The sequence below is a fragment of the Haplochromis burtoni genome, unplaced genomic scaffold (assembly GCF_018398535.1).
Source record: "Haplochromis burtoni strain Fernald_Lab_line unplaced genomic scaffold, NCSU_Asbu1 Contig_70, whole genome shotgun sequence".
Lineage (NCBI taxonomy): Eukaryota > Metazoa > Chordata > Actinopteri > Cichliformes > Cichlidae > Haplochromis > Haplochromis burtoni.
The window spans coordinates 150,770-164,619 of record NW_024582431.1 but is presented as its reverse complement, the minus strand read 5'-3'; the positions used below and the strand labels follow the sequence as shown (position 1 = coordinate 164,619).

The window sequence follows — 13,850 nt, the reverse complement described above, 5'->3', positions numbered from 1 at the left end:
GGGGTGAGCCTATGTTTAGAAAGGCTTGTAAGAATGCTGGACACAAAACATGAAAAATTAAGTGGCTTGATTTTATCATGCGTTAAAGAGATGTAAATTACTAATTTACTTAAGGTGCCACATCATTTCAGACCATTTTAATCCCTGGTTGTAACAGAAGTCAGCAGGGTGAATTCACTGTTAAAATAACAGGGATTTCGCTGCCAAACTCCCAAAATTTCTCCTCAAACTATGTGTTTAAGTTGTGGATCCTGCTTTGAAAGATACCTGTTTTTTCGACACAAACCCAGCCTCAGGGATCACAAGCCTGAATAAATGGGAGGGTTACATTAGGAAGGACATCTGGTGTAAAATGCATCCTTCCCCTGTGGTAAGTAAGTGGCTTGGAATAATTGAGCTGTTATTTGTGTCATGAACAAAGTGCATTTGAAGCTCAATGATATTATCTGCTGTCACAAGTGTATTATCAATACTGGAATGTCACCCAAAAAGGGGGAAGTACAACTTTGACAGGGGCACATTAGGCTCATCTCACTCCCCTTGCCATTTCATAAGAAATTCTGCCACCTGCACAAAAAATTCAGCACACACAACCATATCTAAAATCCCATTATAAAAAGTATGCATAATAACCTTAAATACACAGCATTGTTATTTATTTTGCAAGTTTCAAGTGAGATCATGCTTTAAAGTCAGCCTCAAATCACAAGACATGTTTCAAAGAGACGTCTGTTAGGCGTTGCTGACTGTTCATGGTCTGACTTGCATAGGTTCGTCACTTTTCCTCAATGACACTGACAGTAATAACTTGAGGGTATTTAACATTATCATGAGCAAATCATACATCTAACTACATACGTCTGTTTAAATAAAGACAAAGTAATTATGAGTTCTGAATTTGGTCCTACTTGGGTTACAATTGAAAATTGTGCATATTTTAGTTAATATTTTTTAATCGTTTTAATGTTGATGGTTAACACAAACAAAAACAGTGAAAATTAAAAATTAAACAACTGTCAAACTGTTTAGCAGCTCACTTACGTGCACGCTCGCCTCCGTTGCTACGGACTCCTTTCTCGTCTCTAGCAGGAAGAGAAAAATCTACTTCCGGGTCGCGAACGTAAAACGCTACCCACGTGAATTGTAAAAGTGTGCAAAGTAAGTAAATCGCTTTTAAAGTTTGTATTTTACAATATCCGATGCACTTGTGCCAAAATAGTGTAATTGTCTGACTAATTAAACTGTTCAGTTCTGGATCGGATTAACTTTTTTTTTTACTGTAAGCTCCCGTTGGCTAATAAGCTAGCGTGGCCAGTTACCTGTAGCGTTTTGTGCATAAACCTGGTCAGCTTATCTTGAATCAAATCACTTAGTTTTGTTATATATTATATATATTAGTTTGCCTTTAACGTGCATATTCAAACACAACACCTGGTGTTTTAGTAAAGCTTTAACTTCATTTTTTTTCTAAATATTTGAGACCATGGACCGGTTAGCTTAGAGATGTGTCTGAATGGATGCTGATATTTCCCTTTTATGTTTCAGACGGATTCCGATGAGGACGTAGTTTTTGTTTCTGAAAGGTCCTGTCACAAGCCCATTGAAATCACAATTGATCAGGTACTGATTATCCAACCTAATCGGAATATCTTATTCTGACTTCTTAACGCTACAAGGCGACAAAGTAATCCAGACTTGCTAACCAATACACAAAACAGTGTTGCGGTGGGGTTGTCCATTTTTATTACAAATATTTATGTCCAGTTCTGATTGGTTCTCTTCAGGCAAAGCGACTGGCCCTCCAAAGAGAAATTGATCAGCAGTCCCGACCCAAAGAGCCAGCCAAACCTTTGGTTAGTGTTTACTGCTCTGTCATTCACTGTTCCACAAACACAGAATAGAAACTTGAAGTAACAGTGAACTTTCTCTCACCAGTCAAGCAAGAGACCTGTAGCTGAGGAGAGGCACGCAGAAATCATGAAAATGAAGATGGAGGAAGAGAAGAGTGAGGAAAATAATATAAAGAAAGAGAAGAAACACAAAAAAGGAAAAGCTGATGATTCCAGCCTAAAAGAGGTGAGAAAAGAACAGAAGAAAGGCAAAATGGCTGATGCTGTGGGGATCGAAGACGGGTCTTGGGACGGAAATGGTGAGAAGGAAAAAAATAAGAAAAAGAAGGAGAGGAAAACAGAGTCTCTGGATGATGTCAATGACTCTGAGGTCACTGATGGACAAGATGTCACCAAAAAGAAGAAGAAGAAGAGGCTGCTGGCAGATGGTGAGAGTCTAGGAGAAATTACACAGAGTTTAGTAAAAGAGAAGGAAGTGAAAAAGAAAGAGAAGAAGACAAAAGGAAAAAATAAGTCTACACAAATTAAACAAGAAAACATGGTGAAAGAGGAAGAGGAGCAAGTGGGAAAAGATAATCTGCCCAAAAAAGTCAAGAAAGGGAAAAAACAGGTTTTAGATATGAACACAGAGGAGACTGAGGTGAAAAGCAAAGAAAAGAAGAAGAAAAATAAGGTGTTGGCTGATGGCGAGGCTTATGTAAAAACTGCAGATACTTTAGTAAAAGAGCAGGAAGTGGATAAGAAACAGAAGAAGAACATAAAGAATAAGTCTACACAAATAAAACGAGAAAATATGGTAAAAGAAGAGGAGGAAGAAAAGCAAGTGGAACAAGACAGTCTGCCCAAGAAAGTGAAAGATAAGCAACATGCTTTAGATATGAGCGCAGAGGCGACCGAAGGGCAAAGAAAAGAAAAGAAGAAAAAACAAAAATGCCCTTTAACTGTGGAAGGAGCAACAATAAAGAAAGCTAAAGCAGCTGAAAATGGCATAAAGTTAGAAAAAATCAAACACGAGGACGTAAAAATAAAAAAGAAGAAAAAGAAAGAAACTGAGACTAAAGAAGAAAATGGAGTAGAAACAACAGAGGTTAAAGGCAAAAACAAAAAGAGCAAAGCAGCATCAGACAAAGTTAGAAAAAGTGAAAAGCAAGAGAAATCAACAAACAGTGTTATTGTTACTACTGATGATGAAGTAACGACAGAATTTAAGAAAAAGGTAAAAAAGGGTAAATGTAAAATAGCTACTGTGGAGTCTACCAATGCAGAGGAAGAAGAGCCAAAGACGAAGAAAAGAAAAAAGGTAAAATGTGAAGAGGAAGAAGACAAACAGGAGGTTCAGGGGGATGAGCAGAGTGGCGAAGCTGGTGACAAGAAGAAGAGCAAAAAGAAAAAGAGCTCTGCTAAGGTGCAACGCACGAGCAACTCTGGAGTTGAACCTGTTGCTAAAAAGAAGAAAAACATCAAACAAGAACGGGAAGACCCAGAGGTGAGTGCGCTTCTCTCAGGTTGTTAGCCGTGTGCCTGGATGCTTTTTATTTGAATGGTATGAACAGTGTATGAGCTTTTTATGAACTGTAGTTTCAGGGGTCTCCCCAAGTCGACGTGGTTTTCCTGTCAGAGAGGAGTGGAAACACTGATGAGATCACCATCAATCAGGTCAACAGAGCTCTCGTTATCTCTCCGTAGATTGATGTGTGAAACTTATTGCCATAATCAGGAATTGGCATGTTTCAAAATGCACGTAGTCCTTCAGAAATTCAGGAAACACTGTTCTTCTACAGGCCACTTTTATATTAGCAGCCCTTGTCACATCAAACATTCCCTGAGGGACATTATTATGTACTATGAGCAAGATGTGACATATATCACGTAAGGAAGGAAACACATTCATTCAAGTTGTTAAACTGTAGTTTCTGTCTGACGTCACTGACCACTGAGTCAGTGGGTCATTACTTTCGCGTCAGCTGCACCCCTGTCCTGGCCTCGCTGCACAGGCTGCCTGTGTCTTTTAGAGTTCATTTTAAAATTCTTACGTTTGTTTTTAAATCCTTTCACAATCTTGCCCCACCTTCCCTCGCTGCACTTCCTGATCCCTGCACATCCTGTCAGTGTCTCAGGTCAGCTGACCAAGATCCAGTAGGAAGCGCAGAGGCGACTGGGCTTTTTCTATCGTGCCCAGTCGCCTCTGCAGGTGGAGAGGCCCCTTCACTGTCTACTTTTAAAACTCGTTTTAAAACACTTTTTCCTTTTTTTTCTTTTCTTTTTTTAGCTTTTGTTTTAATTATTTGAGCTTTTTTTAAATGTGTTTTTTATTTAAATCTTATGTATTTTTATTATTTAGTTCCAATGTACAGCTATAGGTGTCTGTTTTTAAGCGTGTCCACAGTAAAAATAAATTACAAAAATAGGAAGTTTTCTGGGAATCAACAAAAAAAAAATCCACTTTATAATTACAGGAGCAGCATTTTTTTATCATCTTGAAAAGCGGAGACAATGTTTAAATTACTCTTCTTCCTCATATATTAAGATATCTCAGAGATTAAATGTGCAGTTAAATACCTTTACACTGTCAGAAAGGGTATTTTAACTTAAGCTCAAAGTGGGTTGTATGTGGCCCACGATGTAAAATGAGTTTACCAGAGCTAAGCAAATCAGAGTGCTTTTTGTGTTTTATGCAGTGCAGTTTGATGATTGTTTTGTTTTGTTTGTTTTTGTCTTAAAGGAAAGAAGACAGGCTTTACAAATGGAGATCGACAAGGCCTCTCAACCTGACAAAACAGTCAAACCTACGGTCGGTATTAGTGTTGTTTGTTTGTTTTGTTTTTACAAAGAATACCACTATGCAATCTCCCCGTGTCTTAAATGCCTTTAAATGAACGAGCACTTGTTTGTCACAGCACGTAGCTCAGCATGTTTGATCTGGCAGAGTTTTTATGTCAGATGCCCTTCCTTGTGCAACACCAATGCATTTTAATGAATTAACATGGCAGATAGACTCAAAAAAAGGGAATGGTAAACAGAGATGAGACATACGGGGTTATCTAAGGAAGACTCTGTTGTGGGTGAAGATAAAAATAAAAAAAAAACTTCTCACAATGCTCACATACGTCTCTAAGATCAATTCTACCTGCCAAATGCCCCCATCTTTTAAAACAAATAATCCCAAGTTTCTAAGGCTACGTCCACACTAGCCCGGATAGATTTGAAAACGGCGTTTTCGTCTGAAAATCCTGCGCGTCCACACTGGCGTTTTTAGCCGTTTTCACAGAGTTGTGCGTCCACATTGAAACGGCTGAAAACGGTTATGTTCCGGTACTGCGCATGCGTGAAACGCAAGACGATTCGACCTGCCTCATTTCTGTCTGCCGCTTATTTACTTTCCAGCTCTTTGAAACGTGGCGGCAAAATGTTGAGGAAAAGCACTGAGTTTTTTAAATGGACTAACAATGAGGTGGAGTTGTTGCTGCGAGTAACACAAAAGTACAAAGTTGCAAAAGCGAGAGAGAGTTAAAGAATTTGAAGAAAAGCTATCTGGAGCATGTACAGACTGATAGTAATCTTTAATAGGGCTGTCAAAACTGAGAGCAAACAAAACAACTGCTGTATAATGCCTTCCGCTGTCTTTGTTTAATTGGTCACATGACTGCATCACATGACTAACATGCGTCATCGTTTTAGAAAGTCTCCGCTTTTGCTGTCCACACTGCGACGTGAAAGCACCTTTATCAAATGCATGCGTTTTTAAAATGTTGCGTTTTCCATCAGTGAAAACGCCGTCTCGGTGTGGACGGGAGAGAAAACGATGCGTTTAGTGTGGATGTAGCTACAGAATTATAGTCTTCAAGCAGATGAAGGTTCTTAAATGTGGAAACTTTACTCCTGAATGCATTTCTAATGTTTATGAACTTTTGTTTCTGTTCTGCAGGGTTTGGGCCAGTGGAGCACGGCGCAGTTCAACAGCTCTGAACAACAGCAGAAGTTCCTCCGGTTGATGGGGGGCTTTAAAAAGGGTTTCCAGCCAGCGGCGACGAGCACTGGTGGAGCAAATATGGCACTAGGGAAGGACGCGCAGCAGCAGTTGCAGCAAGGCCTTCTGGGGGAGTTTGAACGAGCCCACTCGCGCAGAATGGACTTTAATAACAGGGGGGCGGGACTTGGGTTTACTGCACCGTCCAATAAGAAATTTTCAATTGATATCAATACATGTCGATCAGTTCGCTTTGATGATTGACGAGTGAAGATTTGGTTTTACAAAGCTTTTGTACATAGTGTTTTAATTGGCACACTTTTTTGTTTAATCAGCTTTACTGTAGAATTGATCCTGCAGAAAGTCAAATGTACACTGGTGAAAAAAAGAAAAACACATTGTTAGTTGTATATACTGTATATTAAACATTTCTCCAACAGCTGGAAAACAAGCGGCTGGTTTAATGTGTGAGCAGCTCATTATTTTATAACAGTTTGTGGGATTTTATATAGATTAAGGATTACTGTTTACTTTGTAAAATAGTGAAACATATACGTTTGGATCACAATGAGACATCTACACTTACTGATTACTTTGTTAGATACACTTGACTGTTAATGCAACTATATCTAATCAGCAGATCACATGGAAACGACTCAACGCATTTATGCATGTAAACATGGTCAAGGCACCTGCTGAAGTTCAAACAGCACATCAGAATGAGGAAGGAAGGTGATCCAAGTGATGTTGAGTGACGTGATTGTTTATGGGAATTTTCCTGCATAACATTTCCTGCATCTCTTCAGATTTACAGAGAATGGTGCAGAAAAACAGAAGTATTCAGTGAGTGGCAGATCTAGGTGAAAATGTTTTGTTGGTTCTTGCTGCAGGCAGCAGTAACTCAAATAACCAATTGTTACAACTGAGGTATATATAAGAGCATTTAAATCCACAAGATGTTGAATCCTACCCAGACAGTCAGTCACTACCAGGTCAGAATCTGGAGTAAACCACATGAAAGCAGAGATCCATCCTCTTGTATCAGTGGCTCAGGTTGAATGTGACGGTGAAACAGTGTGGGGAAATAATTTCTTGGCACATTTTGGGCCTCTTAGTACCAACTGAGTATTGTTGAACATGTCCAACCCTTTATGATCAGAGTGTACAAAGATAACAGAAGGCTAACACACCATTTCCAGAACTCAATCCAAAAGAGCACCTTTGGGATGACACTGAATACGGGATTCACCATCATGGATGTGCAGCAGAGAAATTTCGTGATGATGTCATGTTAACATTAACCAAACTCTGAGGAACGGTTTGAACACCTTGTAGATTCTATGTGAAAAGGAATTAAAGCACTTGAGAAGCCAAAAGGGTTGATGAACCCAGTGCCAGCATGGTGCACCTGAGAAAGAGTTCGGTTAGAATATATAGAGTTAAATGTGTTAATGGTCTGTTTACAAAAGGATGGGCCACAAAAAACACAGAATATAATAATTGTCAAATGATTTTAATTTGCAAAGCAATGTGGAAGTAATCAAAATTCTCATTGTGATCTTATGAATGTGTGTAAAGAGGAAACCTTGCACAGATGGTTTGGATAGTCGTTTTATTTCATTCTTGCACATCTTCTGTACAGTAAAGAAAGAATAAGAGAAGTCCAGTATATATCAAAGAAAATGTTAGTATTACTGCTTTCTTGTATTTCGCTTATAATCTTTGAGTTAATATGCTGGAAATCAAAAATATCGGACTATCGTATGCAGTACTTCAGTATTCCATTCTTTTAATCACATTTATTTTACTAGAAACTGAAAAGTTTTAAAGGAACAAAAAAAAAAAAAAAAATAGCTCAGTCTTTTCAGCTCAAAGTCTTTCACTTTTATGAACGTGGCCAATCAGGTTAGTTGCATGGATATCTCAGCAGAAAAACTACATTGCTACCTATGTAGTATTTCTGGTTGGATCAGGGTCACTTTTCTCACCTCTCCAGATATAAAATGGATATAAAAGAGTCCAGTTTTGTCTTTATGTCAAAGATCCATCCATTTATCGACTAACCAACCCGATGACCTGCCACATTTCTAACTGTAATACTTAACAGTAAAACTAAGTGACTCCTGCTCAATTTGGTTTTCAGGTTTGTGACAGTTTGGCAGCTGCAATGCAACACGTTGAGTGAACTGATACAGTTCTAATATGATTGCTGTCAGAAAATTTAAAGGCAATTTTTCACACCCACATTTCTGGCATGTGGATTTAACAACACCTGCTATTGTTTGGAATTTAACCACTTTTTTCTAAGTTGTTCTGTTCAGTGGTTTTAATCCAACACAATGAAAAGATGACTAAATAAACAGCATGGACAGATGAAAGACAGCTTTCTGCAAAACACTTAAGACACGCGAAACCAGAAGTAATCTGTGAATCATTACTCAGATAGCATCGAAAAACAGAGCTGGGAAGCTACTTGACAGGAGTGACTGAAGGACAGACGGGCGGGGTTGTGCGTTCCTTGTGATAGGAAGGAATTTCCAGACTCATGCTTGTAGGTACTCGGGTTGCACTCGCGCTACTTTACGGAACTCTTTGGCGTGCGTAAGTGGGCACTGCATCTCACACCAGCTGATGGGAACCATCTGAGCACCTGGGATACAGAAAAACAGAGTGAAAAAAAAATACATCAAGATTACATTATTAACCAACAATAAATTACTTCACAGCTAACAGATTAGTGAATCAGACATTTTGATACTTAGGCACAATTATAATTCTGCAAAAAGCAGTGGTAGTTTAAAAGAAGACTGATGTTTTGTGACAACACGCATGTTTCTCACATGTGTTGTCACAGTCTTCAAGTGGCAATAACAAACCTAACAAATGCTTTTCTGTAGAAAGATAATCCATCAGATAGCACCACCTTGTGGTCCAACAGGGTGCTAGTATTCTGTGCAGCACGGTGCTGGAATTCTCCAGCGCTTCAAGGCCAATGGCCATATTATGCATTTGATATTTACCTGCTTCACTGTGTGCAACGACCACTCCCAGTTCATTTTCTGCTGTTGTCAACAGGTAGTTAGACTGAACATCACCAAGAGAAATCTGACACAGTCACGTCAAGGTTTATCAATGGATACAAATCAGGATTTAAAAATTCTTATTCCAGAAATGGAAAGGTGAATTTGTAAAGGCAGATGATGAAACGTTTACATGTTACACATCACGTTTTGTTTTTGTTTTTTAAGCCGTGTCTTGGTGACCTGATGTGTTTCCAGGAAGAAATAAAAGTTACATATGACCTGCATACTTTCCAGTCATTCATCGTTCACTCTTATTAACATTTTTGGCACAAGGGTTATTTTGACTGTGACAAATATTCTCCCTCAAGCACATTTTGAAATGAAAAAAGGAAAACTTGTTGTTGACAGTCTCAGCCTGGGGAATGAATTCAGAGTCCACAATTATGCAAATGTTGAAAAAAAAAGAAAAAAAAAAAAAGAAGAAATGACAAGCATGCGCTGGTTCTAAACCACCAGTGACGGCATAATAATGTGAAGGATACAACTTTTGCCAAGACGATGTCACCGGGTCTGAAGCTTTTGTATGTCTCTACCTGTAACAAGGAAGAAAAACGGTTACCAATAAACATATCACCTTATTTTAATAAAAATTATTATATGCAGAAGAAACTAATGAAAGATGTGAGTGGAAAACTGGAATTCAAACAGACCTTGTCCTTCTCTGTTGCACGCACATCTTCTTTTCTGTAGAGAAACAGAGAGTGAGTTTGTGTTTAGGCCAGAATATTATGTCCATAAAACCCTGCCTCACGCTGGAGTTAGATCTGTACGGTAGCGGCTATGAGCATTTTCTACAACCACCTCCTTAACCCTCTCGAGGCAGGCGTTGCCGATTTGCAACAGTTAAAAACTAACAACCTGATTACCCCACATACATATTTTATGAGTTTTTTTTTTTTTACTCAGAAGTACCACTGCAGGACTTGGTTGTGCATTAGCAACAAAAAGTCTAATCTGAGCCTGAGAGGGTTAAAACAGGTCCTGCTTTTGGCCGCCTCAGGCCCATCTCACATGATTAGCAGTCTGAAAGTTTGGCATACATATATTGGAGTTTAAGTAGAGACTTTAATGAGTTTATTTCGTTGTTTTTAAATCAACTCATCGGTTTGAATTTGAATAAGACTAGCTGGGCAAGTACTGGTGAGAATTACAATGAGATGAATTTTTATTTTGGGAAAAAAAAAAAAAAAACAGTAGAAAAAAATGTGTTTTTGAATTCATCTTAAAATCTGGAGGCAGTAATGACTATTTTTATGTATGTTTAAGTCCAATCATAGGATAGCAGCAACTTTAAAAAGGCTTCTTCATTCTTACCTACCTGGTATTTCTAACAGTTTCTTTACAGAATCAGCTTTAGTGAAGGTTACAATTGAGCTTCTTATGGCCTCTGACAGTGGACACATCTCTGTGACCATAACATTTTTTACAGCAGTTAGAGCATGCTGTAGGTATTAAAGGTCCTGCACTGCAGCGGTTTGAATCGTATCTAAAAGACTGCAATTTGTTCATGTAAATGAGAGTCCTCTTCAGATAGGAAGAATAACTATGGAGTTCCACAGGGTTCCATTCTAGAATTCTGTTCACATTATACATGCTTCCCGTAGGCAGTATCATTAGAAGACATAACATACATTTCCGCTGTTATACAGATGACACTAGACTTTATCTATTCATTCATTTATCTATTAAGCCAGATAGCACACACCAATTTGTTAAACTACGAGAATGTCTTAAAGACGTCATTTTTGACCAGGATATGTCCTTCAATGAACATATTAAACAAAAATGTAAGATGTCTTTCTTCCATTTCCAAAATGAGAAAGATCCTGTCTCAGACTGATGCTGAAAAGCTAGTTCATGCATTTATTACTTCTAGGCTGGACTACTGTAATTCATGATTTATCAGGATTTCCTAAAAACTTACTGAAAAGCCTTCAGTTAATACAAAACGCTGCAGCAAGAGTACTGGCACGGACTAGAAAGAGAGATCTTATTTCTCGTATATTGGCTTCTCTTCATTGGCTCCTTGTTAAATCCAGAATTGAATTCAAAATCCTGCTCCTCACATACAACGTCTGGAATAATCAGCCCCCATCTTATCCTATTGGCCACCCTTCCTGAGCCTAGTTTTGCTGGAGGTTTCTTCCTGTTAAAGGGGAGTTTTTCTTTCCCACTATCGCCAACGTGCTTGCTCATAGGGAATCATATGATTGTTGGGTTTTCTCTGTTTTCTTTGTGTTATTGTAGGGTCTTTACCTTACAATATAAAGTACCTTGAGGCAACTGTTATTGTGATTTGACTCTGTATAAATAAATCTGAATTGTACTGAACAGTCTCCAGTATAACATTAGACAAAAACTGGCTCAGTTTTTGTGGTTACCTGATAGTGCCTCTAAAGCGGTCCTTCAGCGGTGTGGAACCTACGTAAAGGATGTGGACTTTGGCAAATCTGGGATTGATGCTGGTTACCTGTTAAATGAAAAATAAATAAAACAGATTGTAAACTGTGCACGAATATTTACTCAGAACATCCAGCAATAGTAACAGTTTCTTATTCTATTGCATACCTTACAGGTGACTATTGCGCCTACATCTGGCAGCAGTTGTGTTTCTGTTTCCCTCACGACTGAAATCACTGGTAACTAAGGAGACAAAATAATCCCAGTAGAAGTTATCCATATGATGTACAAATCACTTTAGACATTAACAAAACTAGTTCAGCTCACTCACGTCAACAGACATTGCAAAAATACCTTTAGTCTGGCATTTGTACTTGTCTCACTGCTGAACAAACTTTCCCCTCCCCTGTCTTACCCACACCCCTTACCTCCTCTCCCTCATTCTTCCTGAGCACATAGCCTGCTAGTGACGAGTATATGTAGCCATGTCGCAGGTATACTCCTGTGCCAGGAATACAGTCTTCCGCGCTGCATAGTTTGTCACCTAAGTACAAACAAAAAGACATAGATGTTGTGTTAGTGTTTGGGTTCTGGAGATGCACTGTTCCTTCTAAAAAAATGAATTAAAATAAAAACATTGTTGCATGAGTCATTACCAAAAATAATCTTTATCTTATGCTTGGCTTTGCTCCATATCTGAACCCAGCCTTTTCACATCTCCATCAACCATCTTTATCTGACATCTTTATCAGACAGATTGAACATCCTCCCTCTCTTGAGGACAAAACAAAGATCCAGAAGTAGAATAAAAACTGAAAATGAGCTACTGGCTTACAGGGATGCTCTGTACATATCATTATTTAAAACTTTGTCCATGTTTAATATAAGCATCCAGCATTGTAACAGAATATTTTGTTACAATTGTCAACATAGACTATATAACATATAACTAAAGAATAATAACAATAATAATAGTTTCCCTTATTTTGGTTATCATCTGCTAACTGAAACAGAGGCTAACTGAGGATGCTTTGATGTAACAGCATTGTGGGACTAACAATGTATCTGCAACCCTTAAGCACAAAACACATCATGGACAATAAGATTAAAACACAAAACATAATTTATGTCATGTGACACATTACTACCCTTCATTTTTCTTGCACTACAATTAATTATCTTGCTACTTTGCGCTCTTTCAACCGTAATTAGAATGAAATTAAATGCTACTCCTGCTGACAACTCATTTAAGGTTCACTACTGCCATGCGCCGGATAGACATGCGGCTTTCCCACGGGTGTGACAAAACAAAGCTTAGGAATGCGTTATCTTGCCCGAGGAGATGGGCAGGGCTGCGGATCGGATCTCATCAGCAATGGAAAGCCAAAGTCAATAACTCACAGCCCTGCAAATACGGTAAAAGACCATGATACGGTAGAGCTGAAAACCCCGACTCCATCTGACAGTCAGCTGATCCAACAGGTGATTGATTATAAAATAAGTTACTACAGCGTTACAAGTACGGGAAGCCAAAGCCTACTCCACGCATGGCAGCTGGAAATAATCACCAGGGTTTCACACGCTCGGAATGCCGTTTAACTTCCTTTTCTAATAGAAAATGACGCTAAAGCTGTTAAATCTGTTTACATATCCCAAAATACAATCTACACACCGGTATATTTAGTTTTTAAGCGCTTTTAGAGACAAAATTACGGGACTTACCGGGAACGCACAGCTTCATCGGCGACATGTTTTCGAGAGGTGTACGTAGGCAGCCTATTGGTTAGGACGAAGGGCTTGGGAAGATTCTGATTGGTCAGAGTCACTAGCGTCAGCGGAACAAAATGCGTTGATCCGCCATGATTGTTGAGCCACACATGGGCGGGTACATGATTGAATAAGTTATACAGTGGGGCAAAAAAGTATTTAGTCAGCCACCGATTGTGCAAGTTCCCCCACCTAAAATGATGACAGAGGTCAGTAATTTGCACCAGAGGTACACTTCAACTGTGAGAGACAGAATGTGAAAAAAAAATCCATGAATCCACATGGTAGGATTTGTAAAGAATTTATTCGTAAATCAGGGTGGAAAATAAGTATTTGGTCAATAACAAAAATACAACTCAATACTTTGTAACATAACCTTTGTTGGCAATAACAGAGGTCAAACGTTTACTATAGGTCTTTACCAGGTTTGCACACACAGTAGCTGGTATTTTGGCCCATTCCTCCATGCAGATCTTCTCGAGAGCAGTGATGTTTTGGGGCTGTCGCCGAGCAACACGGACTTTCAACTCCCGCCACAGATTTTCTATGGGGTTGAGGTCTGGAGACTGGCTAGGCCACTCCAGGACTTTCAAATGCTTCTTACGGAGCCACTCCTTTGTTGCCCGGGCGGTGTGTTTTGGATCATTGTCATGTTGGAAGACCCAGCCTCGTTTCATCTTCAAAGTTCTCACTGATGGAAGGAGGTTTTGGCTCAAAATCTCACGATACATGGCCCCATTCATTCTGTCCTTAACACGGATCAGTCGTCCTGTCCCCTTGGCA

At 39.0% G+C, this 13,850-nt stretch overlaps 2 protein-coding genes across 2 annotated transcripts; one reads left to right on the top strand and one right to left on the bottom strand.

Moving 5' to 3' along the window:
- The first annotated feature begins 1,046 nt into the window (after positions 1-1,046).
- Positions 1,047-6,268, top strand: knop1 (lysine-rich nucleolar protein 1). Its single transcript, XM_005925123.2, has 7 exons — positions 1,047-1,158; positions 1,546-1,620; positions 1,785-1,853; positions 1,936-3,336; positions 3,429-3,506; positions 4,573-4,641; positions 5,776-6,268. The coding sequence occupies exons 4-7, from the start codon at positions 1,978-1,980 to the stop codon at positions 6,079-6,081; spliced, it is 1,812 nt and encodes a 603-aa protein (XP_005925185.1). The 5' UTR covers positions 1,047-1,158; positions 1,546-1,620; positions 1,785-1,853; positions 1,936-1,977; the 3' UTR covers positions 6,082-6,268.
- A 1,144-nt stretch (positions 6,269-7,412) lies between these two features.
- exosc1 (exosome component 1) lies at positions 7,413-13,142 on the bottom strand. Its single transcript, XM_005925125.2, has 8 exons — positions 13,023-13,142; positions 11,729-11,844; positions 11,469-11,543; positions 11,282-11,370; positions 9,551-9,584; positions 9,383-9,433; positions 8,838-8,922; positions 7,413-8,467 (listed from the first exon to the last, which is right to left on the bottom strand). The coding sequence occupies exons 1-8, from the start codon at positions 13,048-13,050 to the stop codon at positions 8,361-8,363; spliced, it is 585 nt and encodes a 194-aa protein (XP_005925187.1). The 5' UTR covers positions 13,051-13,142; the 3' UTR covers positions 7,413-8,360.
- Positions 13,143-13,850: the final 708 nt, after the last annotated feature.